This window comes from Uranotaenia lowii, chromosome 2 (assembly GCF_029784155.1).
Source record: "Uranotaenia lowii strain MFRU-FL chromosome 2, ASM2978415v1, whole genome shotgun sequence".
NCBI lineage: Eukaryota > Metazoa > Arthropoda > Insecta > Diptera > Culicidae > Uranotaenia > Uranotaenia lowii.
The window spans coordinates 121,444,203-121,469,654 of record NC_073692.1 but is presented as its reverse complement, the minus strand read 5'-3'; the positions used below and the strand labels follow the sequence as shown (position 1 = coordinate 121,469,654).

Sequence of the window (25,452 nt, the reverse complement as noted above, 5' to 3'; positions counted from 1 at the left end):
TGATAGCATGACATTACGAGCGATATAACCGATTTCGTTTTCATCCAAACAACAACAACAACATTTGATATAACAATTCAACATCAAGTGAGCGAAAAATTAATCTAAACAACTCCACAAGGACCACTTGCATTTAAACGGGGAACGTTTCATCGCAATCGTTTACGAAAGTAGAAAGTAATCACAAGTTGATGTGAAGTCCGAAAAGCACATTTATATTATTGACGACTGTTATAGTCTGACGAATCACAAGTACGAAATTTTGTAGGTACCTAACCTACATTTCTGCTATAGATTTGGTAATTAGGCAATGTTAACTATCAGAAAGAACAAGAAACGAAGAGACGGGAGAAAACTTACTGTGACCGAATGTTGTAAATAGTCATATATACCTTGAGGTAGGATAGCAAAAAAACTTGAGGGGATGAACAATCCCTTGAAGAAAAAAAAAACAATGCACTGGAACAAAGAAAGGAAAAGTAATAAATATCATTTAATAGTAGCGAAAAACGAAATAGAAACGTGGGTGGATGATAAGTTGAGAAATCCAACAGAGTCATTATGGATTTGTCTGTGAAGCATATATTTAGCAGAAATTTACTCACCACGTGTGAATGAGTGATAGCGAGAAAGATGCTGAACGAAAAAAAACAATATCATTAGTTTTGTAATCAAAAGAGCTTATCAATATGTTTCCCTATGCGAGAAAACTATAAGAAACGGGCACTTTTGCTGAGAGGCCGTATTGTTTTAAATTTTATATAAATTTTGAAACTGGTAGGAGAATACGCTAGCAATTTCAAATTGGTTAAGCATAGCTTTCTTGTTTTTAATCAACGGATAATTTTAATACTGGTGGTGGTGTGCAATGGTTTCTTTTTAGCTTTTGTGTTAAGTTTAGTTAGAAAGGTTGAGAAATTTTTAATGCAGGGGAGATTATGCGATAGAAATGATAAACGTCCATGATTAGCATATCCAGTTCAGCTCTTGTCAACATCACAGGATTATTAACAAACAACAAAAGTAAAACTAATTTCCGAGTTAATTTAATTACGTTTTACCTCAGTATTAGCCCACTTCCATAATCATTCTAGAGAACAAACAAAATGTCTAGCTTAAATCGAAAAAAATGGATTGATCGCACAAAGGACAAAACAACTAGCAGATCTTCTCCTCGAATATTGAGGGGGAAATAGCTTGCCAGTTCTCTTTGCTAAGTAAGAATAGACTCCAACTTCTAATACGTATTTTTCATAAACATTCCTCCTCAGAGCAGAAAATAGTAAAACAATATGAAGTTCACGTTTTTTTCCCCGAGAACAATCGATGCTGCCGATTAGTCCTGCAGAAATACCTACCCAACATCAACTGCGCACATTACCCTTGCCTCGTTGGAATGGATAAATGACACAAAAATCATAAAATTTTGGCTGATTGACCGTTAGTCTCTAAGTTCAATAAGGAAACTTCATCACAAAAATATTTTCTTTTTTTATTGCAGAATCAAAGTTTTTTTAAGCAAAAGGTGTTCCTAAGACTTTAATAGCACACAGATTGCTGTCTAAAAGACGGCTTTTTATATTGTATTGCAGCATACCTTAATGCGATTGAATCAATTCACTTATTAAAACTTTAGGTGTTTTTCATTCAAACAAAAAAAAAATAGTCTGTCAGTTCGAATATGAATCAATTATAAGTATCCAATTAAATTCCTCTCAAGTTCCTGAAACTTATTATTACCTCGACAATGTGTGCACAGTTGATAGTGGGTAGGAAACTACAAATAAATGAAAATAATAGCATATTAGCTCTGTAAGTCGTAAGATTAGATTTCGTTTATACTAACTTTTGAATGGAAGAAAGAAAGAGACTAGTTTTTTAAATCTATTGTAAAAAGGAAAACGCAAATATACCGAGCCAATTTAATTGCAGAGCATTACGCGTCTTTGTCCTTCTAAACTTGGAAGTAGATTTTAATGTCGCATTGTTTAATATACACATGTACTACACAAAAAGAAAAAATATCTATTTGGCACTAAACCGTTTCGTTGATTAAAAATTCACTGTTATTTTTCAGCAAATTGATTTGCTAGGTACGTTCAGTTAGAACCTCAAGTTGATTTTAAATAAAATTATAAGAAAGCGCAGATTATTGTTAAGTATGCTATTTTGTTTTCCCCACTAAACTAACAGAGCGCTATCATCGGTGTGAAAGACTATCACATATATTGAAACAACAAGTATCAGATCAGAGAGTTTGTGAGATCGGAGGTGTTGCTGCTAATGTTGTTGATAGCTCAACACAAAATGAAGTGATCAAAAATCAGAATGATAAATTTTTGAACATAGAGTAATAAAAGTAATGACGTTTTTATCGATGTGTTATTCAATTTTATCCGAAAGTTCCAGGATCATCAACGAGGCCAGTTCAAATACACGAAATACACGCGTAGGCGTAACGTGTAAAATTTTCGAAAATCGAGCTCACTGCGAAAATTCTGCAAGCTCTGAAACTTGAGACAATCTGAGACACGAGCCAGGAGACTTAAAACATGTTATCTGCAAACTGAGACCTAAGGCCTAGAAAATGAGACCTGAGAAAACCTTGCACCATGATCTAAAACAGCGGTTTTCAAACTTTTTTCACTCGCCGCCCCCTTTTGCAAAATTTTGAAGCCTAACGCCCCCCTGGGTAAATTTTTAGAAAATCTTTAAAAAAAATTATTTACATAGTATTCTGTCTCACGACATAGCTTGACGAACATAATTCCTAAAATTTACTCGGTCCATGGCAACCGTCCGGCATTCTACCAACATGTCCCGCCCAGCGTATCCGGCCAGCCTTCACCACCTTCTGGATACTGGGTTCGCCGTAGAGTCGCGCGAGCTCGTGGTTCATCCTTCGCCTCCACACTCCGTTCTCCTGTACGCTACCAAAGATGGTTCTTAACACTCGTCGCTCGAATACTCCGACTGTGCGCAGGTCCTCCTCGAGCAATATCCAAGTCTCGTGCCCGTAGAGAACAACCGGTCTAATGAGCGTCATATAGATACAGGTTACACTTCGTGCGAGGGCTAAGTCTTCTCGACCGCAGTTGCTTGTGGAGTCCGTAGTAGGCACGACTTCCGCTGATAATTCGCCGCCGGATCTTACGGCTGGTGTCATTGTCTGCGGTCACCAGTGAGCCGAGATAGACAAAGTCCTCGACTATCTCCAGCTGGATCATTGAAAAACCATTAGCTTTGACTTAACACAAAATTCAGGGGCAGGGGGTTTGTTTGTTTTGTTCATTTTTTATAGAGACTTTAAATTTAGAATTCATTCGCCTCTTTTGAATGAGAAAGAATTATATTACAAGATTTTGCAATACTAATGTAAATCAAATTTGACTAAATAAGTTTGTTGCTCTTAAAAATTCTAGTAATTTTTCGTCGGTTTCCTTGTCGTTGGCTAGGATGTTTCGTATTCCGTTTGGTAGTTGACTCACAGAACGCTGATTTTCATAAGCAGGACAGTCTGTAAATGTGCTCGATCGTCAGGTAAATGTTGCAGATATCGCATATGGGTTGTTGGTTTGCTGCTCCTGTGCAGTGACTATGGGCACAGAGAACAGACGTACAAGCTCGAACAAAAAATCGTCAAAAAAGTGTGTAAAATTTCAAATGTTATCACCAAAAAAATACGTTAGAAATCGACTACAAACAGTGCCATCTATTGCGCCGTTCAAAAGTCACAAATCAACTTTAAAGTGCCCAGTTTTCGAAAAGGCGTAATCATATGTAAACTCACAAAAAATCAAAAAGGGTGTTGGGATTTTTACACAAGTTTCGTGGGCTAGCTTGTACGTCTGTTCTCTGTGCTATGGGTGACTCTGTATGACCCACACGCATTCTCGAAAGTACTCGCTGCTCTCTTCGACTGTCACGGTCTTCCCATCTCGAAATAGTTCTCTTGATCTTCCTTGTAGCACAGAGAACAGACGTACAAGCTCGAACAAACAATCGTCAAAAAAGTGTGTAAAATTTCAAATGCTATCACCCAAAAAATACGTTAGAAATTGACTACAAACAGTGCCATCTATTGCGCCGTTCAAAAGTTACAAATCAACTTTAAAGTGCCCAGTTTTCAAAAAGGCGTAATCGTATATGAACTCACAAAAAATGAATCCAATGTCTCAGTAAAATGGACGGCTTTAATGTATTGCTAAATAAATGAAATCAGAGTTACTTTAAACTGGGCGAAATTTCACTTTCTTTATTTTTGCACTAATATGACAGTTAAGATAACTAACAGCTTCGGTTTAAGTTTTCGCACTTCTTGAACAGTAATTTATGTAAGAAAATGCATCATCTATGTCCAGTCAAATACAAGAACATTTTTGACGATCAGTCTTACCCACCAGTATTGATTCTAGGCATTTCAAAGCGGGTTACTTTCACATATCACTTTAGCATCTAGCTGTTCAAAACTTTGTATTTCTAACAAATTTGAAGGAAAGAGATAATATGTAACTTTTATGATTTTTTTTCATGCAACATGGTGAACGTTCGTTCATCCAGTTTCGAACGAAACTTCAACAGCGATTTTCTTGAAGCATGCTAAGCAGCACATACGACCTATAGAAAACAGACTGAAACTTAGTCAGCTTTGTTTTGACAGTTCTCTTTGGTGTGTTTGGAGACATCTGGTGGCCCAGCCAAAAGACAAAAATTGGTTCAAAAAGGGTGTTAGTTTGGGCTAGTTTGTATGTCTGTTCTCTGTGCTTGTAGGTTCCTCTCCAGATTCCATGACGATTCCCATGAATGCTTTGTTACGTTGTCAATCCATCTTAAGATCATCCCCAGGGACGTCTGTTTTCCAAAAAATGTTATTATATCCGGCGCCGGCTAATTTGTCGGCTTCCATGTTAAGGGGTAGGGGGTATTATAAGTGTAAAAATGGTCGATTTTGATTTAATAATGTTAGATGATTCTTCATATTTCAAACAATGGGCCCTATTACATACGACGAGTCGAGTAAATCGACTCGACTCTAGTCTCTGTCTAGTCGAGAGAAATGTCGTATTACGGTACGGTAGTCGAGTGAAACTGCTGAGTCACGAACCTTCAAGCAGTCGACTCAGTCGAGCTACTCGACTGAAATTTGACTCAACTCGACTACTGTAATACCAAAATGGCTCACTCGAGTAAAATGACTCGTGACCAAGGTTGCCGAAATCACAGAAAAATCAGAAATTTCACAGAATTTTGACCAAATTTTCATCACAGAATCTGTGTCACAGAACACAGAATTTTGAAAATTTCACAGATTTCACAGAATTTCTAAATTTTGAATGGATTTCCGAAATTATAATGTTTTTTGGACAGTATCAAATTTAGATTTCTTACTTTGAATCAGAAAAGTATGATAAGATTGGTAATGGTAGTTGATTTTGCCCAACTGAATTGTGAAAAAGACCCAATTTTTCATGAGTTTTCTATGAAATTCAAGAAAATAGCATCACAGAAATCCATCACAGAATTTTTGGGTAAAACCACAGAAACTCAGAATTATTTTTTTCAAAAACACAGAATTTTTTTCGGCAACCTTGCTCGTGACTCGTCTTATGTAATAAGGCCCTATATTTCGTGATTTTTAAGATTTTTAGAATTTTATTTACAAATTATTTTGTTTGAAGGAAAAATGCAAATTTTCGAAAAATTATGGAAAATTACCAAACACAACAACTAAAAACCGTGTTTTCTCAAAATGAGCTTTTTTGCACTTACACCTTTTTGGCTCCAAGGGCCTCATTCTCATATTGCTTCAAACCTCCAGTAAACACTTAATTCTATGTAAAGTTTCCTGGACAAATTCTTAAACTTATTGATTAGTTTGTTTTGATATCAAATGATATCTATCATTCCTATCTAATCAAGTCTTGAATTTTGGTAAATTCTATATTCACCTTCAATTTACATTATTGAATACAAATTAATTACTGTCAAGGCAGTGGAATAACGTGAAAAATAGTATTATTTCTTGTAATCTGAATTTGAGTGCTGTTCAAAGTTAAGTTTTTTTTCATATTTCATATTCTTATTTTGAACCAATCGATCACTAAATCACAGATTACGCCTTTTTACACAGATTTTTCGAAGGTCTTTTCTGTTTAGCAGATCTTTTGAGACAATACATTTTGAAGATTATCAAGCATTGCAATCAAAATTTAATCTTTTTCAGAATAATCTTAAATAATCTTACAAAACAAGATCAACATGCAAAAATACGAAATCTTTGACAATTTAAAAAAAATCTTTCAAATAGATACATTTTTAGGAAAATAAATTGAGATTCTGGAACAAAAATTAGCTTGCAGCTCTGTAAAATTATAGATATTTCAGTCTTTTTTTTCATGGGATTTTAACGCCTGGGCATTATTCATCCCCAAAATATTTCAGTCTTGAACCTGATGTTTAGTTCTGTAACGTGATTTCATTGTTTTGCATCGAACCTACTTGTTGTTATTTCAAGTCAACGTTGTTTCGTAATTTGTGAAAATGTGAATTACGACCTCATCGCCCCCTGAGCCCTTCCAACGCCCCCCAAATTTTAAAATTAGGCTCACGGCCCCCCCTGGAAGCTCTCAACGCCCCCAAGAGGGCGGTAGGGACCACTTTGAAAACCACTGATTTAAAACCTGAGACTTGAGATCTAACGTAGTTATTTAACATCAATCGATATTGGCGTTCCCCAGGGATCTGTTCTCGGACCTCTGTTTTTTTACTATTTATTTAAATGATACTGCTGCTCTTCTTCTGAAAGGTGTTCTTCGACTATTTGCTGACGATTCTGCGTTCTTTTGTAATAACAATAGCTCTGAAGAAAACGATAATAATCTTTGTTCTGATCTCACATTATTGAACGACTATTATCGCATAAATAAGTTGACTTTGAACATAGACAAATCAAACATATTAATTTTCAAAATCTCTCAAAGATGCACTCCAAACTCCTTAGAAATCACCAAAACTAATTTCTCTAGTCTTAAAGTTGTGACCGAATGTAAGTATTTAGGAGTGATCTTAGATGATCTACTACATTGGAATGCGCATATAGATAGCCTTCTACATAAACAAAATAAAATAATAGGTATAGTTAGTTTGTAAAGTAAAACATAAAATTCCGCCTTATATTCTTCAAATTATTTATTACTCCCTTTTCCAATCTCTACTAACCTATCTTATTTCGTCTTGGGGTAATGCTTGTTATTCTCGACTCGATAAACTTCAAGTTGCTCAAAACAAAATACTACGCATTATTAATAATCTGCCATACCGTATACTATAGTCATTCTGCCGAACTGTACAATATCGAAAATAACATTATTCCTGTAATAGGCCTGTATATTTTGCATATATGTATAGTTTCATTTATTTAAGCATTACAAATAGCAGGTATTCACTGCAATATATCATTCAATCGTTCATTAATATTCAACAGAAATATGTTAGTTCGCCCTTCAATCAGTTCTTCGATTGGAGAACGTTCCTTAGCCTTCAGAGGTGTAAAGTTGTTTAATTTTCTTGAAGATACATGTGGGCCTTTTAATATTATACTAATTTTAAAAAATCTGTCAAACAATTTCTACTGAATCCAGAAGTGTCATGAACAGTTTTTTTTTTTCACTTTAATTCTATTAAAAAAAAAATGTTTATAAATTTATCGTGATAAGTTTCCATTGTTATTCTTGTTTTTTTTGTATCGTTGAATTTATCAATTTGATATATTTTTTATTTTATTATCACTCGTCAGTTATTAGTTTAGTTTCCAAAATATGTATACACAGTTTGCTTTATATTCACCCACCATACAACATACAACTCCTTAAAGGGCAATGCCATTGAAGTTTTAATACAAATCTCATGTATGTAATGTATTTGTTGTAAATAAATAAATAAATAAAAATAAACATCCTGAGAAATGAGACATGGGTCTTACGACTTGAAACATAACATGGCACATACATGAGCAGTGAGACATGAGAAGTGAGACTTGAAACATGAGAAGTGAAACTTAAACATGAGAAGTGAGACTTAACCTTCTAAAGTCGTTCGGGTCAATATGACCCGAAGCGCACATTAAAATCATCATAACTCTTCGAGAAAAAATCGCAAAAATTTGATTTTAAAAACCTCCCTGGGGAATCACGAAATACACAATCTGTAGTACCAGGCAACTTCCTGTGACCACCGGAAGTGCTCGCTCAAAAAAATCCGTAATTAGGCTGTTCGGGTCTATATGACCCGAGAGTTTGCGTAAGTTCCCCTGGCCGCAAATATTGCCCGATTTCGATGATTTTTAATTCATTGTATAGATAATTTATTCTAGATTCTCAATATTGAAAAAAAATCGAAATATTTTACGAGATCACCAGTAGTTGATTCCGAATGAAAAAAGGTCCGAAAAAGAGCTCTTTTTAGAATGCTTATAACTTGTGACAAGTTCCAAATATTGAGCTGATTTTATAATATTTGGAATTGTCAAGAATAAATCTATCCATGGATGTATAATTTTTTGGTGGTCCAAAGGAAGTTTTGGCCGCTATCCCGGAACTTCCGGTAGAAAAAATTCTTACTTCAAAAAAGTCACCCTATTTTGGCTTTGCATTGCAGTATCTCGCTTACCAATGGACCGATTCTCTAAATTCAAATTTTAGTTTTTTTTCGTTAACTTTATTATTATTTTCGTAGAACATAGTTGGTTCCTCAAAAATCTCAGTTGTTCAGTATATGGTAATGAAACTCACATCTTTTTTGACATTTTTCAAACTCCCCCTCGTGTCAGTGGGTTAACGGGATTTTGTTAGCGTGATTTCTCTAAATTTTGAACTCAAACTGGTCACTTTTTATATACCTAGAGATTCATTAGAATCTCCTCTTTCGATGGACATACTTTTTGTGTGGTGTTTTGAAAATTTGTAGCAACGTTTTTCGAATTTACTGAAAGCTGCCAGATTTCCACCAGTTCGGCCCACGTTTTCAGCAGGTTGGTGTACAAATCTCGCACCCCTCACGTAGCCGCGGGAGAAACAAATCCTTTAGCTCTCTTTTTGTCGCTCACCAAATCTACCACCCAACCCAGCAGCAGGAGGAACTGCCGTCTCGCCGTGTGGTTTGTTGATTGATTGTGCTGATGCTGATGCCTCTTTGCGTAGTAAATGTTTTGATTTGAAAATAGAGAAAGATTATTTCTCCAAATTGAAATAAGCTTCTTGAATCTTTTTAGATATTTTATCATTAGAATTCTTCAGTGATACATTTATTTTCAAGCAGCGTCTCATGCCGGAGACACAAAATCTATGTTTCAAGTAACAAATATTTTAAAATTTTAATCAGAAACTGTTATCAGAAATCGGAATTTGAATCGGAATCTGAAATCGGAATCTGAAATCTGAAATCTGAATCTGAAATCTGAAATCTGAATCTGAAATCTGAAATCTGAAATCTGAAATCTGAATCTGAAATCTGAATCTGAAATCTGAATCTGAAATCTGAATCTGAAATCTGAATCTGAAATCTGAATCTGAAATCTGAATCTGAAATCTGAATCTGAAATCTGAATCTGAAATTTGAATCTGAAATCTGAAATCTGAATCTGAAATCTGAAATCTGAAATCTGAATCTGAAATCTGAATCTGAAATCTGAATCTGAAATCTGAAATCTGAATCTGAAATCTGAATCTGAAATCAGAAATCTGAATCTGAAATCGGAATTTGAAATTTGAATCTGAAATCTGAAATGAAATCTGAATCTGAAATCTGAATCTGAAATCTGAAATCAGATATCTAAAATCTGAATCTGAATCTAAAATCTGAATCTGAATCTGGAATCTGAATCTGTAATCTGAATCTGTAATCTGAATCTGTAATCTGAATCTGAAATCTGAATCTGAAATCTGAATCTGAAATCTGGATCTGAAATCTGAATCTGAAATCTGAATCTGTAATCTGAATCTGAAATCTGAATCTGAAATCTGAATCTGAAATCTGAATCTGAAATCTGTATCTGAAATCTTAATCTGAAATCTGAATCTCAGTTCATTGTGTGACCTGGAATAGAGCGGACGTGTTTTTGCTTTGTGCTTAGTGCGGTATTGTGAAGTCTAGTTCAAGGTCACTTGATGAGGGATCCACAAACTGGTATCTGTTAGAGGAACACGTGTTCGATTGTTTGCAAAAATGGAATCGATTTTTGTTCGAGAAAATACGTTGAGGCTGCATTTTGGACCGACGACAAGAAATCCTTCAAAAGAAGAAATATTTGGTTTCTTTAGACAACAAGGTTGGAATCCAGACGAACTTACGGCAATGTATCGAGAGGAGTTTTGTCTTTTTATCGAATTTAAAACTGAGAATTTGATGAAAAATGCATTGAAGAAACAACCCAAGTAACCATAAGCATTAAGCCAAAACCCTGAATCAGCTAATAATCAAAGGTTTGAAGAACCTCTTAGCTGAATGAAACTATTATTTCAAAGTAGTCGAAGATTCCTTTGAATTCAGCTACAGTATTTGAAAGACCCAAATACTAGTATTTCACTAGCTACTTGCTAGCATCCTCAGTGGGTTATCGACTGAAGAAAGTGTATCATATCCCTCCCTTAAATTGTCCAAGCTAGGTAGCTCTGAATTATTTGTAGGTAAAAAGAACCTTCGAATGCTCGGCAAATGTGCCGTTGTCAGTTTCTTGGGCCTACCTACCCTTTTCTGGGTGTTGTCAGGTAGATTATTATTGTTACCCGCCCTATTTTGGGCGTTGTCAGGTAAATTATATTTCTTCCTACCTAAGAACTTGAACAGCCAACTATGACCTGGTCCGTTGTCTCCGTTCAACAGTTTAGCTGAATTTTGATTGAAAATTTCAATACTTTCCGCTACATCTAACTTCAGCGAATTACTGTTCAACGATCGAAGTAAAGAAATATTTTCTTGATCGATCAAATGGCCTGTTTCACAGATGTGTAATGCTACTGAAGATCTAGGATTCTGTGAAGGGAGAACTTTTTTCTTCGAATCTGATTTGGCAATTGCCAAATGTTCTTCGAATCTCTCTACTAACTTCCTTTTTGTTTGTCCAATGTATACCTTATCACAGTCAGAACAACTGATCTTGTACACACCGGATCTATGCAAAAGTTCCACCGGATCTTTTGTTGATCCTAAAATGGATTTCAATTGATTATTGGAACTACTAAAAACCAATTCAATATCAAATTTTGTTAACTTGGATCGTAATTCAAGAGCATTGAAGCTATTAAATTCCATCGATCTCCGTTGAAACTCGTTTTGAATTGGAGTTAAAGTAGTGAAGGATTTTCTCTGAAGAATTTTTTGTTTTTTGTTGATGATGGCTTGAATAGAACTGGATTGGTATCCATTCTTATTAGCCGTTTGGAAGATATATTGAAGTTCCTTTTCTTCCCCTTCTTTTGAGAGAGGAATCGAATTCATTCTGTGGATCATATGATGGAAAGCGGCCATCTTATGTCCTAATGAATGATTAGCATTAAATCAACATTTCTAATGCAAGTTAGCATGAAATCACCATTTCTAATGCAAGTTGGCATTAAATCAACATTCATAACGCTTTTTTGTTTTATATAAGCATTATTAATGCATAGAAGCAATAAAGAAAATTAGCACTAATGATAGCACTATATGCACATATAGAGTAGCTCTAAAGTTAATAAGCATTAGGAGTGGTGTGACCCGAACAGTACTTGAAGTACGGATTTTTTCACCCACCTTATCAGCATCAAGAGTGGTCGAAAGGCTGCTGCGGGATCCTCGGTTCGAGACTCAGAAGAATTCATTAAGCAGGCATAATCCTCCTTCATTCAGCAGGTTGATTGATGTTGCAGATAATAATTATTTATTTATTTTTTGTTCATTTTAATTATTCAAAAAATAATAATTAAATAAACAAAAGGTGTTCTAAGTATGCATTGTTAATGCTTTTATACGGCTTGCGAAAAATGACGTTTTGATGGTGCTCTAATTCAGCATTTGTAATGCTTTTTAAAGGCTATGTTGTGATAGCATTTAATCAGCCCGCTATTTCGCCTTTTTAGCATTACATCTGCATTATATACGCATATAGTGCAAAACAAGCATTAATACAGAGTTATATATGGGAATATAGTGTTGATTAAGGGTTATGTTTTAGTGCTTATGGTTACTTGGGAAGGGCAGTCTGTGGCTTTCATCTATGCTGATGGCACGAATGTTAAGGTGGATGTTACTGAAGCAAACGGATTTATTAAATATGTCCGGGTATTTGGTTTACCTCCAGAGGTGGACGACAAACAGCTAACGGCAGTATTTTCACAGTATGGAGATATTAAGCAGATAGTGCGAGAGCGTTACCCTGCGGAGCTTGGGGTTCCAATCTGGAATGGCGTCCGTGGTTTACACATTGAACTGCGTGACGAAATTCCGACTCAAGTATTCGTACAGAGTTTTAAATCCAGGGTTTACTACGAAGGAATGGTAAACAAATGTTTCACATGTGGATCAAAAGAACATTTGAAGGTTAATTGTCCAGCCCGAAATACGATGAATAGAAGACAGGGGTCATACGCTCATCCGACAACAAGTGACAGAGCTGGAATAATGCACCAACAAACAGTCAAGAAACCAGAAGACAAGACAGAATTGACAGAAACTACGGAAAACAAACAAGAACCTGGAGGAAGTGGAACTAAACATCAGCTTGCACGTACCGAACCTTTGAAGCCAACAGGTAAACCAAAACGAAATCGAGCGGCTAAAACCGAATCAGGAAGCTCGGAAGAAGGAAAGGCAAAAAAATCCATGGTAGTGTCGGAAACAACATCTTTAATGAAGCTGCAAGCGAGACGATCGCGCTCGTTGACAATGAAGAAAACGTTAACAAGTTTACAAGCTTAGAAATCACGTGTTTAAAATTGAGGTTAGGAAAATGTATGACTTGTGAATCTCAGGTTAGAATTCTAACGTTTCTGTACGTAGAAGATGTTGATTTGATTGCACAAATCAATAATTCTGTCGAATATACGAGATACTATATTCAATTAGCTTTAGGAAACGAGTGAACAAATGGAAATAAGAATTGAATAGTGCAAAGCAATGTTGTAAATGTAAAATTTGTTATCTTGTTGAAAATGAGTTATTAATAAAAGTATTTTTAATTAAAAAAAAAATCTGAAATCTGAATCTGAAATTTGAATCTGAAATTTGAATCTGGAATCTGAATCTGAAATCTGAAATCTGAATCTGAAATCTGAATCTGAAATTTGAATCTGAAATCAGAAATCTCAAATCTGAAATCTGAAATTTGCAATCTGAAATCTGTAATCTGAATCTGAAATCATGGACGTCAACTTCAGAAATGTTGCCCATCCATTAAAATACTTATAATATACTTATACTTATAATATAAAATATCAAAAAAGATTCTAGCAATACCTACAACAATAAATCATTCATTTCGTTATCAGCATCAGCACAATCAATCAACAAACCACACGGCGAGACGGCAGTTCCTCCTGCTGCTGGGTTGGGTGGTAGATTTGGTGAGCGACAAAAAGAGAGCTAAAGGATTTGTTTCTCCCGCGGCTACGTGAGGGGTGCGAGATTTGTACACCAACCTGCTGAAAACGTGGGCCGAACTGGTGGAAATCTGGCAGCTTTCAGTAAATTCGAAAAACGTTGCTACAAATTTTCAAAACACCACACAAAAAGTATGTCCATCGAAAGAGGAGATTCTAATGAATCTCTAGGTATATAAAAAGTGACCAGTTTGAGTTCAAAATTTAGAGAAATCACGCTAACAAAATCCCGTTAACCCACTGACACGAGGGGGAGTTTGAAAAATGTCAAAAAAGATGTGAGTTTCATTACCATATACTGAACAACTGAGATTTTTGAGGAACCAACTATGTTCTACGAAAATAATAATAAAGTTAACGAAAAAAAACTAAAATTTGAATTTAGAGAATCGGTCCATTGGTAAGCGAGATACTGCAATGCAAAGCCAAAATAGGGTGACTTTTTTGAAGTAAGAATTTTTTCTACCGGAAGTTCCGGGATAGCGGCCAAAACTTCCTTTGGACCACCAAAAAATTATACATCCATGGATAGATTTATTCTTGACAATTCCAAATATTATAAAATCAGCTCAATATTTGGAACTTGTCACAAGTTATAAGCATTCTAAAAAGAGCTCTTTTTCGGGCCTTTTTTCATTCGGAATCAGCTACTGGTGATCTCGTAAAATATTTCGATTTTTTTTCAATATTGAGAAACTAGAATAAATTATCTATACAATGAATTAAAAATCATCGAAATCGGTCAATATTTGCGGCCAGAAGAACGTACGTAAACTACAGGTCAAATTTATCTAAAATAGATTTTTACGGAAATTTTGCGAACAGCTTTGGAAGGTTAAACATGAGAAGTGAGACGTGTACTTCAGAATCGTTCACTTGACTAGGAACCTGCTTATAACTCAGAGTATTTGAATTATAGGGTACCGTAATCATGCGTGAACGTGCCCCCACGCCGGGCATGATGACGTATAGTTGTTATCAGATTCTTCATTCATTCCATGGAAAAAAAGTAAATCTACGTTTTTCGTCATTTGCATAAAAATGTCCAGTAATTAGTGTTAAGTAGAGATGTACCGAATATTCGGTCGGCCGAATATTCGGCGCCGAATACCGCCGAAAAACCGTTAAGCCGAATATTCGGCTCACCGAATAGGTGAGCTAAGTATTCGGCCGAATAGGCCGAATATCTACTACAGACTTGTGAATTTTTTCAAATGACTTTGGATAATTTTTAAAATATTTAAAAGTAATGATGTAAAAGCTACACAATCATTAAAAACTTATGGTTTCAGCAAAACATCTAAGGTATATCCGCGCATCTTTCACTGTAGATCGTACAGGAGAATGCTGACAAGTATCGCTTTATCCTTTGATTATAGATTATTACAGATTTTCTGGATATATTCAGGCTTGCCCATAAATTCAGTAAAGATTCCAGATAAGTCAAATCTGGCCGAGATGTTCAAATATTGTGTAAAACTTCCCGAATGTTGTTAGATTATTTGCTGAATTAAATAAAAAATTCAAATTTCTCTTTAAAATCTTTTAGATTTTGTGTTCAATAACGATTTTTAAAAAAATTCAAAATAAATATAAAATTTGCCCTTTTATAATATTTAAAAAAAAAATCGTCCTGAATGCCTGACCGTGTAGATTCGTGTGGTTGAATGCATGGTATACTTTAGGTTAAAAATCATCTTTCTTTTCAACAACTATTTTGAAGATATCTTGCTCTAATTCGACCTTTATCTAATTCAATATCAAAGAAGCAAATTCAAATAGCTTGGCACCTGTTTCGACATGATTTGTCCCAGATTTGACAGGAACGCAATCTCTTTGGGAATAAACGCCCTAGAAACGACTAGTAATCTGATGTCTTTTTAGTTATTGGTGGCTTTTAAAAATCAGAAAGACCCCCACTTTTAAAATATCTTGTAATATAGCATCCGATAATATTATCTGGTTGAAAACAATCGACTGAAAACATGAGGGGCATTAATATGGAAGAAATTGAAAGCATTGAAATAATCGCTAGTTTTTTTTTTCATTGAAAACTCAATAGAATATTCGACCGAATATTCGGCCGAATATTGGTTTGGCCGAATAGTTGAAAAGTTCAATATTCGGTATTCGGCCGTTCGCCGAATACCACTATTCGGTACATCTCTATAGTGTTAAGGAACTAAAGTTAGGGTTGAAACAATTGATTTCAGTATGAAATATATTGAACAAAGAGTTTGGAATCATTCCAAAACTCGAATAAGAAAATAGATATGAGAAAAGATGAGTTATCAATTAAATATTTTACTGTTAATGAACTCGAAATTTGCGTGTTAAATGATTTATTAGGACTATTAGATATGTCTTCTTGCAATATTTCCCATTTTTAAGCTTACAATATGCTTAGAAATAGTTTCCAGTAATTCCACCAAAATTTAGATATTTCCGAGGTTAATTCGCATTTTTTGCTGAACCACAAACCAAATCAATTCAGAATTCAATACAATGCTAGCTATTTTTCATAACAACTACGTCATCATTCTGGAAATCTGCCAACCAATATGGCGGATGAGGTAACCAGTTATTTCGAAGAAATTTGCTTATAACTGCTCTCTAGAAGTCTGAATGAGTGAATCGTGGCGTCATTTGCCAAAATATTCGTGTCTGTTAATACATAGGTATAAAGCAACCATCTCGTTCGACTCAGGGAAGAGGAGATTGTTCATTAGAGTGGCCTTAAAAAAGGCGATATGTGTGTTTGCAATCACCGAAAGTTCAAATTTTTTATTTGAAACGGCTCAATTGTGTGCTTATATCTAGTTCACTAATAAAGAAAATAGATAGGGAAATATGAAAATAAAAAAGAATTATAGACGAAGATCGACGAAGCTTTTAGAAAAAGGTAGATTTCGAACTTGTAGTCCAAATCTAGCACAGCTAGTACATCTCTTACTGGAACATTAGGTGGTTTTACTCGGGCCCGAAGGGCCTTGGCCGCAACCACATAAATTGCTGCCAGCAATGTCAAAACGATAGAGTACCGCGTCTAAGGAATAATGATTGGACATAAGACGGGAAAATATACGATTAAAATCCCAACTCAAGTCCAATCTATTAAACCAAGGTTCAAGGCTTACCTTTGGGATAATCGAGTGGAGCCACCGGCCCAACTCATCCTCGTCCCATTTGCGCTGCCAGTTGACAAGAGAGTTTCTTCGTACCAAATAGTAGAATTCGTTGAAGGCTTTTTCACGTAGATACGTTATGAAAATCTTATGAAGAGTAAGAAACAAGCTTTATTTTTTTAAGCACGCCCTACAGTAAGACGAAAAAGAAACAAAAGTAAAGAAAAGTAAAGAAAAACATCGGGAGTTTTCTTTCATCGAAATGTTGACAATCATAGTTTTTTCCACCTCACCTTATAAAAAGGATCGGTACTCTTTCAGATGGTTTTATTGAAGGAATCTCGATTCCTTGCCTTTTCGCAACACATATCTCGCCTTACTTCCATGAACAATAAATTACATTGTTGGATCTTCTTAAAAAAAAAATTAAGAAAAACAAAACATCCCCACAGTATTAGAGAAGATGGAATTTCAGCGTGTTTGTTTTTGCTTGTTGTTATCGATGTCGGTTACGGGTTTCTTGATGACCAACATTTTACATTTCGCGCAATCGACGGACGGCCGAACGCACCGAGGCGGCAGCAGTGGTCGAGTACACCCAGGCACCACCGGCGACAACGCGCTTGCAACGCTTGCAGGACCAGATTCCGACGCAGGACCTCTTCATGGCATCCTGAAAAAAAAAGGAAGAAGAATTGCGTTAAGGAGGGTTATCAAGAGACCATTAACATGTTAATTTGTAAATGTTTCTAGCCAGCAATACGTGAGCCTGTCAGTTACATACTCTATTTCATGCCAAGGATACATAAACTTATATTGATTTCATTAATTGATGTTCATATTTTTAATAAAAATTAAAGGTAATTTAATCTAACATAAACATATCTAGAGCAAGATTATTGAGTGCTTCATAATCTGCTCTAATAAAAAAAAATTATTTTGTTGGAGAATTTGTTCCCCCTTATAAGTGAAAAGTATTTTGAAATGGATTCAACAGCTACTTTAGTAAATTTTTTGTAGTTAACATACTAAATCTTAAAATGTACTTAGATACTGTCCGTCATTTCTGACGATTTCAAAGGCCTCATAAAAACATCTTTTAGAAACAAGGAAGGACAACACTACACCCCTGTCTGCTATTCATATCAAGTAGAAGTTTTGAGATATCCTTGTCGAAACACTACCAAATGTCTAACGCACAATTGACTAAATTTAAGTATGTTAAAATGGTTTAAATCGATTACAAAATTTAATTTTGATCTTTCAGTTCGGTCGCTTAAATTTGAACTTATATTTAGAATTTTTTTTTAATTTCTGAATTTTCAGACAACCTGCGTCTTAGCTCTCGCGAATATTGAAAAATTAACACGGTTTTTTTGCAACCTATCAATCCTCATTTTTTTTTATCAGGCTTGAACTATTCGATTTTATAAATAATTGTTTGAACTTAAGTTTGGAATCCTTACCTTTCCGCAGAATGTGCAGGTGTACTTGGCGTGTTGGGTGATTTCAATTTTCTTCACCATCTTACGGAGGGAGGCACCATAACGGGTACCATACTTTCCGACGATTCCGACTTTCCTGGTACGCTTGGCCTAGTGGATGGAAGAGGAAAATAGAAAAGCCTGTGGTTATTTCATGTCAGACCAGCTACGACAAAACCCCCATCGCGGTTTGTTGACATCCACGAAATCATAACCTCTCGATACAAACATTGTAAGGATGTCACAAAGCAACACGACAAAAAAAAAATCATTGGTAAACTTTGCCCGGACACAACACAATTTTTATAATTTTCTCGAAATTGGCGCGTCGGCCTTCGACAAATTTTAGTAATTTAAATCCGCCGTATCAAGACCTATCGATTGCACCCGCAGAAACTAACCATTTTATCTAGTTGATGCGAAAATTGATTGAATTTCCAAAGCTGACACCAAAGTGTGCAGTTTATTCAATCAAAGTTGACGGAAAAAGAGAGAGATCGACAGCAGCCGGAAATGAATCCGCTGTCAAACTCACACGCAACTGACAGTTTGGCTGCGTTTTGTATTGCGCACAGGAAACCACTTTGCGAACGTGCCCCACAGTAGGTTTGTTCAAGCTTGCACAATCGATCGGTGCTGATTGCGAGATTGTTTAAAATGGGTCTATTCGATCAACGCAAAGATGTGAATCCTGCTGCCGAGCTGTATCGGATTTGACTAGTGTTAGGTCATGAAACACCCTACAACAACACCGCTGGGCTCACTGCTGGTAGCCTTTCTGTCAGCTGATCGACGCGCCATCCGGTGGGTAAAAATCAACAACAACAACAAATCACTTTATGTTTTGTTCTGTAAACGTTTAGTCGCGACGTATTTTATCTCGTCTAATAAATCGTCATTTTTAATATGTAGTGTAAAGTAACTACGTGTTGTTTATTCTTGTATCCGTGCTACACCAGTTCACAACAACTATAGATTCGATCGATTTCAACTTGCTAAACAACGACCAGACCTGTTCGACCAAAACATTGGCTCATTGAACAACTACCTTGACAGAAACCACCCGGACCGAAAAATCGGATGCAGGAAACTGCAGTTGAAACGGTTACTCCCGATAGATAGAAAAAAAAAATGATTCTGATCGCAAGATCGAAGAACCAACTTGCCATGTCCCTGGTTGAAACCGATTTTTACCAACGATTGAACGAAGCTAACAATAAATGCATTTCGGGTTCGTCTTTGGTCGTTTGAATGCGATTGGTGAATGCTTGACTTTGAAATTTTTTTAGCTTCACACGACGGAGGCAAACGATGAGGAACCCATTTGAGAACAGTCAAATGAGTATGACAGACCGAAAGTCTTCACAGTTACATGCTTCACGCCTCATGACGCTGACGGATCACAACCCTGGATCAACGATCAGATTCAACTATGGGATTTGTTATTAGCCATGAGGGCATGTTTAACCAGATTGTCTTCTGATTTGTGGACATTTTCGCCTTTTTTTTTTAATTTTCAATTGAAACAAAAACTTTACGAGATGCTTGCTCCAATGCAAATCAAAATAACTGAATAACAATGCATCATTGATTCAAACTCAGATATATTGGTTCGCATTCATGCAGTGATCTCGTTGGACTGCATTTTTTTTAATGTAGTGATATAGCTCAGTTGGCAAGTCTGTTGCCTCCTGAACCGATGTCCGCGAGTTCGAGCCGAAGAGTAAAAATCGAACACAGTTGTACCGGATAAGTTTGTCAATAACGATCCGCCAACTGCAACGTTGATAAAGTCGCGAATGCCATACAGATGGTAAAACGACTATAATCGAAACAAAAAATTATTATTTTTTTGAGTTTCTAGATCAAAGAAAGTTTCATATACGATTAGAACTATAATTATGCATTCGTGAATCATATGAATTTTTTGTCGACTTCATATTTTCAAATAAAAATGAGGTTGTCGAAGAAAATTTTAGATATTCAAAATATGCCATCATCTAAAAATTAATAACAAATTTCCAAGTTGTCAGGCGAAACACAGAGTGCTATGGTTTATGTTTATATAAGATATTAAATACATATCTTAATTCATTTTGTTATCTGATTTTATGTGGACGCGGGAAAATAATAATTTTTGGAACTTTTTAATAAAAAAGCAATATAGTTGAATTTATGCAAACGATTTTGAAACTTTGTTTTATTACTGTGTCAAAGTGTGTATCACTGTTCAGTACGCAGCCTAATCGGTGACGTTTCAAACGTGATGTCACGCACGAAAGAAGAAAAGTGAAAAAAAGAGTTTTGGATCAAAAATTTTCTCCAGCGATCGGGATTCTCGGGTTATCCTGTATTTATCGACAATCCGTGTGTACTCCGGCGACTTCGGAACTAAAATGTCCGTCGCACCGTAGATTTAATGGTTATAGGCAGTGCAGAAGCTTGAGCGTTGTTTAGATTATCAAGTGACTACAAGCGTACAACGTATTTAGCCCTCTACGAGAAAAGTATTGCCGATTCGCAAAACGAAAAAGATCTACCTACCCCTTTGGGCCTTCAAGAAACGGAAAACCCTCCCAGAGGGGACAAAGTAGTTTAGTGAAGGAAATTTGGGCTTTTCAAGCAGTTTTCAAATTTGGTTATAGCAAAAGACAATTTTGAGATTGCACTTATCAACAATGGCTCGGAACCAGCCATTTAATCAGTTTCTAGGTGCCACTCTGGTCTTAGCCGGATTGTGGAATACTGCCAGCAGTTTCTATCTGCCCGGATTGGCACCGGTTAACTACTGTAAACATTCGGAAAAATCCTGCAAGGTGAGTACTCGGTACCCGTTCAAGGTAGATGCCAAATCCCTGCTCGTCTTTCTTTTATGGGTGACAACTCATCACATTGGAGATAAAACGCCACTGGAAGAATGTGCATGTGTGTCGCTTTTTGCCACTGCGGAACAGTTCGGCGAATAGTTTGATGAGCCATGTCGGGGTTGCTCAAGACGTGTTTTTTGTACCATTTTGCCGCGTCCAAATTTTTATTCTAAAATATGAACTTTATACCATTCACTATTGATTACGATGACATTGATTCATCATGTTTTGTAAAAATAAAATGATTTGTACTTATTTGAGACGTAATGAGTCAGATATGTAAACTGAACAATTCAATTCAACAATCCTTCTTGTTTAGCATATTTTTGGCTACTAGAAGTAAAACAACGATTTTTTAACGTTCTTGAAAAAAATAATAATTTATTGGCAGCAAACAACTTACAAATATAAAATGTTTCAAAATAATAAATTAATATTAAACATTGGAAACATTTCGATACTTAAATTGCTTCATCACAAATGGTATTGCAATTTGAATTTCTACAACTGGTAAATAATTTCGAACATTTAGCTTTGCATTATTAAACGTAGACATCTACTTAGGTATCGATTTATACAAACAAAAACAAATTAATCATATATTTTAATGTAACGTTCGGTGATAAGGTACAACAAAAATCTCATATAACAACACCTGCTCAGCTCGTACAAATATGTCTATACCTTTTCTTCAAGGCTTAAAGATTAAGATAAACTCTCTTCAAAACATTTTATTGTCACCTCTAACCTTTCGTTTCTCATCCACGAAGTACGTACACCCGCTGGTGTGAGGCGCAATAATTTCAAGACATTCACAATTCCACGTAGTACAGGGTATTGAATACATAAATATAAAAATACAAATTGTAACCTTCTTTAAAACAAACTTTAAAATAGAAATGAATTTAATTGAATAATATAAAATGTGTCTAGTGATCATTTCTGACAAAAACATTTTAAGCTACATTGGTTTTTTATTTGTTTTCTATCCAACAGTCTGAGGTCATTCTCTACGTCAACCGTTTGAATACGGAAGAGTCGGTCATCCCTTACGAGTATCACCACTTCGATTTTTGCCCCATCGATGAAGCCAACTCGCCGGTGGAAAACCTCGGTCAGGTGGTGTTCGGTGAACGTATTCGCCCGGGGCCGTACAAGATCGACTTTCTGCGTCAGGTCAACTGCGAAAAGGCGTGCACAAAATTCTACACCGGTGGTGATCCGGACAGCGACAGACGCTTGATGATTTTGAAGAAGGGCATGAGCTTGAACTATCAACATCACTGGATCGTAGACAACATGCCAGTAACCTGGTGCTATCCGCTGGACAATGATCGACAGTACTGTAGCACCGGATTCCCCATGGGATGTTTGCTGAGAAGACATCCAGACGGCGAAGAGGGTTGCATGTTAAATCCCAGCTACAATCGTGCAGGATATTACTATCCGTTTAACCACGTGGACTTGACCATTACCTATCATAGCGGCGCCACCGAAGAGTGGGGAGTAGCGTTCAAACAGAACGGCGGAAGGATTATTTCGGTTAAAGTAGTACCATCGTCAATCAACCACAAGAACCCCGATCAACCGGATTGCTCAAGCAAGGAACCAATAGAAATAGCATCAAGTGCTCTTCCGAATGGGCAGAAGTTGAACATAACGTACACGTATTCGGTCAAATTCGTACAAAATAACACCATTAAATGGTCTTCCCGATGGGATTACATTTTGGAATCGATGCCCCATACCAACATTCAATGGTTCAGTATTTTGAACTCCCTGGTAATTGTGCTATTCCTTTCCGGTATGGTAGCAATGATAATGCTGCGTACTTTGCACAAAGATATTGCCCGTTACAACCAAATGGATTCCGGTGAAGATGCTCAGGAAGAATTCGGCTGGAAATTGGTTCACGGAGATGTTTTCCGACCTCCACGCAAGGGTATGCTTCTGTCGGTTCTTCTGGGGTCGGGCGTGCAAGTATTCTGCATGACTCTGGTTACTTTGGCGTTCGCCTGTCTTGGATTCCTTTCACCAGCCAACCGTGGAGCTCTGATGACCTGTGCTATGGTGCTATTCGTTCTGCTCGGTACTCCAGCCGGATATGTTTCGGCAAGGATCTACAAGAGCTTTGGAGGCATCAAGTGGAAAAGTAATGTTCTGTTAACATCGATGCTGAGTCCAGGGTTTGTTTAAAAAAAAAGTTATTATTCAACTTCTTTCAAACACGTTTTTTTCTTCTATTTTTCATTGCAGTATCGTATTTGGACTCTTCTTCATAATGAACTTAATCCTATGGAGTAAAGGAAGCTCTGGTGCGGTACCATTCTCGACTCTGATTGCTTTGTTGGCACTGTGGTTCGGAGTTTCTGTTCCACTTACTTTCGTTGGAGCTTACTTTGGGTTTAGAAAGCGGGTGAGTTTTGCTAGGTTAATTATTACTAACTTTGATAAAAACTCAAATCGAAATTTTATTTTCTACAGTCTTTGGAGCACCCGGTGCGCACCAATCAAATTCCTCGTCAGATCCCGGAACAATCGATTTACACCCAACCTGTTCCCGGCATCATCATGGGCGGCGTACTACCGTTCGGTTGTATTTTCATTCAGCTGTTCTTTATTCTGAACTCGCTTTGGTCCAGCCAAATGTACTACATGTTTGGATTCCTCTTCCTGGTGTTCCTGATCCTGGTCATCACCTGCTCGGAAACAACGATTCTTCTGTGCTATTTCCATCTTTGCGCAGAGGACTATCACTGGTGGTGGCGATCATTCCTGACTTCAGGTTTCACAGCGGTTTATCTGTTCATTTACTGCTGTCACTATTTCGCCACAAAACTGCAAATCGAGGATGCCGCTTCCACCTTCCTGTACTTTGGTTATACACTGATCATGGTATTTTTATTCTTTTTGCTAACTGGCTCCATTGGTTTCTTCGCCTGTTTCTGGTTTATTCGCAAAATTTATAGCGTTGTCAAAGTGGACTAAGTAGTTTCTCTATATATTTATGAAAAAAAAAAATTATTCTTCTGTCCATTTTTTCTGTGACGGATTACTTCTTTTTCTCAATTTTGAGATAATTTAAGAAAGTCTGTAATCTATTATTTAACTCATCTCCTATCGAGGACAAAAGTGCGTGACAAAAACGATAACACTTGAGAAGATTAATTTTAGGATTGATTAAATGTCCAATTGGTTAAATACGAACAAAAGAATACCTAATTCCTTTGGCAAGCGCGGTTCGATAAACGAGTGTAATCAATAAATAGTGTTGAAAATTCGCAGACATTGCACATACACGAGCAGAAATAATTCTTAAACCACAAAAAACGAAGGGGAAAAGAAAGGTGTGATTACTTTTAGTATCTATAAAGAAACAAGAAACAAAACATAATGCCTTATTTTATGTTTTGTACCATTTAGTCTGAGTCACGCTGTACTGGCTACATAATCTTAGAGATAAAGTAACCTTGATATGCATTCAACTAAACAACACAGTGTAGTTTATTTTTTGTTTAGTAGATATGTATTATATTTGAAATTGGCTGATTGGAAGCGGCGGTTTGAAACAACGAACACGCCAAATCTATTAACTACGATTAAAATTGGTCACCAGTTGTGATAACACAAATAACAAGCAACAACACGAAATGTGCAGGGTTATTTAAAGAAATGAACTTGAAACTAACAAAACTAGCAAACGATGATCATTTCTTTATACTTTTTTCTCGTTTTCCAGATCCTATTCAGACAAAATTATCGATATGTAGTTTATATAGACCGAAAAAATGTTAGAAAGAGCATCTAGCTTTTTAATTTTTTTTTCAAAATCATCATATTGTCATACAATGCTGTCATAAAACAATACAGATTTTAGCTCGGGTGGTATCGTAGGTGAAACCGTCTTTTGATTTCGTTGTTGTAAGTGATTGTGAACAAAAAAATAAATAAAATCACAAGGTGACTAAACAACAACACGTTTGCTAAGTATGATAATAACGAAAAGTGAAAATCAATAAATTATGGTAACTTATGATGTGTTTTAATTAACAGTTGAGAAATATAAAATACATTTACTAATCAGCTACAAACTTGATACAGATACTACAGCACTTGATGCGTGCGCTTTTCACGTTTAACATCTTTGATATATGTACAGTAGAATCCTGTTAATCGAACTCCGGTTTTCTGAGCTCCCGCGTTATCCCAGCCATCTGGTTGCTACAAGAACCATCATTTAATTATCGAGCTTTGCGCCCAGATGGTATACACAGCAATAGGAGAAGAATGTACATATTTCGTAGAGGATCCTCGAGGCCTCTACTACTTCGAATAAGCGGATTTC

At 36.1% G+C, this 25,452-nt stretch overlaps 2 protein-coding genes across 2 annotated transcripts; one reads left to right on the top strand and one right to left on the bottom strand.

Moving 5' to 3' along the window:
- Window positions 1–17,064: 17,064 nt before the first annotated feature.
- LOC129746379 (60S ribosomal protein L37a) lies at window positions 17,065–18,783 on the bottom strand. Its single transcript, XM_055740011.1, has 3 exons — window positions 18,642–18,783; window positions 18,223–18,351; window positions 17,065–17,429 (listed from the first exon to the last, which is right to left on the bottom strand). Exons 1-3 carry the CDS (start codon window positions 18,642–18,644, stop codon window positions 17,292–17,294), a joined length of 270 nt encoding a protein of 89 aa, XP_055595986.1. The 5' UTR covers window positions 18,645–18,783; the 3' UTR covers window positions 17,065–17,291.
- Window positions 18,784–20,525: 1,742 nt separating this feature from the next.
- LOC129747485 (transmembrane 9 superfamily member 2-like) lies at window positions 20,526–25,140 on the top strand. The gene is made up of 4 exons (XM_055741734.1): window positions 20,526–21,056; window positions 22,104–23,293; window positions 23,364–23,523; window positions 23,592–25,140. Exons 1-4 carry the CDS (start codon window positions 20,919–20,921, stop codon window positions 24,093–24,095), a joined length of 1,992 nt encoding a protein of 663 aa, XP_055597709.1. The 5' UTR covers window positions 20,526–20,918; the 3' UTR covers window positions 24,096–25,140.
- The last annotated feature ends 312 nt before the right edge of the window (window positions 25,141–25,452 follow it).

Bases quoted from the DNA above. Each gene is read 5' to 3' on its own strand.
- LOC129746379 (XM_055740011.1), bottom strand. The intron at 17,430-18,222 runs GTAAGGATTCCA...TTTTTTTTTCAG, and splicing joins CCTGCACATTCTGCGGAAAG to GATGCCATGAAGAGGTCCTG.
- LOC129747485 (XM_055741734.1), top strand. From the start codon at position 20,919: ATGGCTCGGAACCAGCCATTTAATCAGTTTCTAGGTGCCACTCTGGTC. The intron at 23,294-23,363 runs GTTTGTTTAAAA...TTTTCATTGCAG, and splicing joins ACATCGATGCTGAGTCCAGG to TATCGTATTTGGACTCTTCT. The intron at 23,524-23,591 runs GTGAGTTTTGCT...TATTTTCTACAG, and splicing joins ACTTTGGGTTTAGAAAGCGG to TCTTTGGAGCACCCGGTGCG.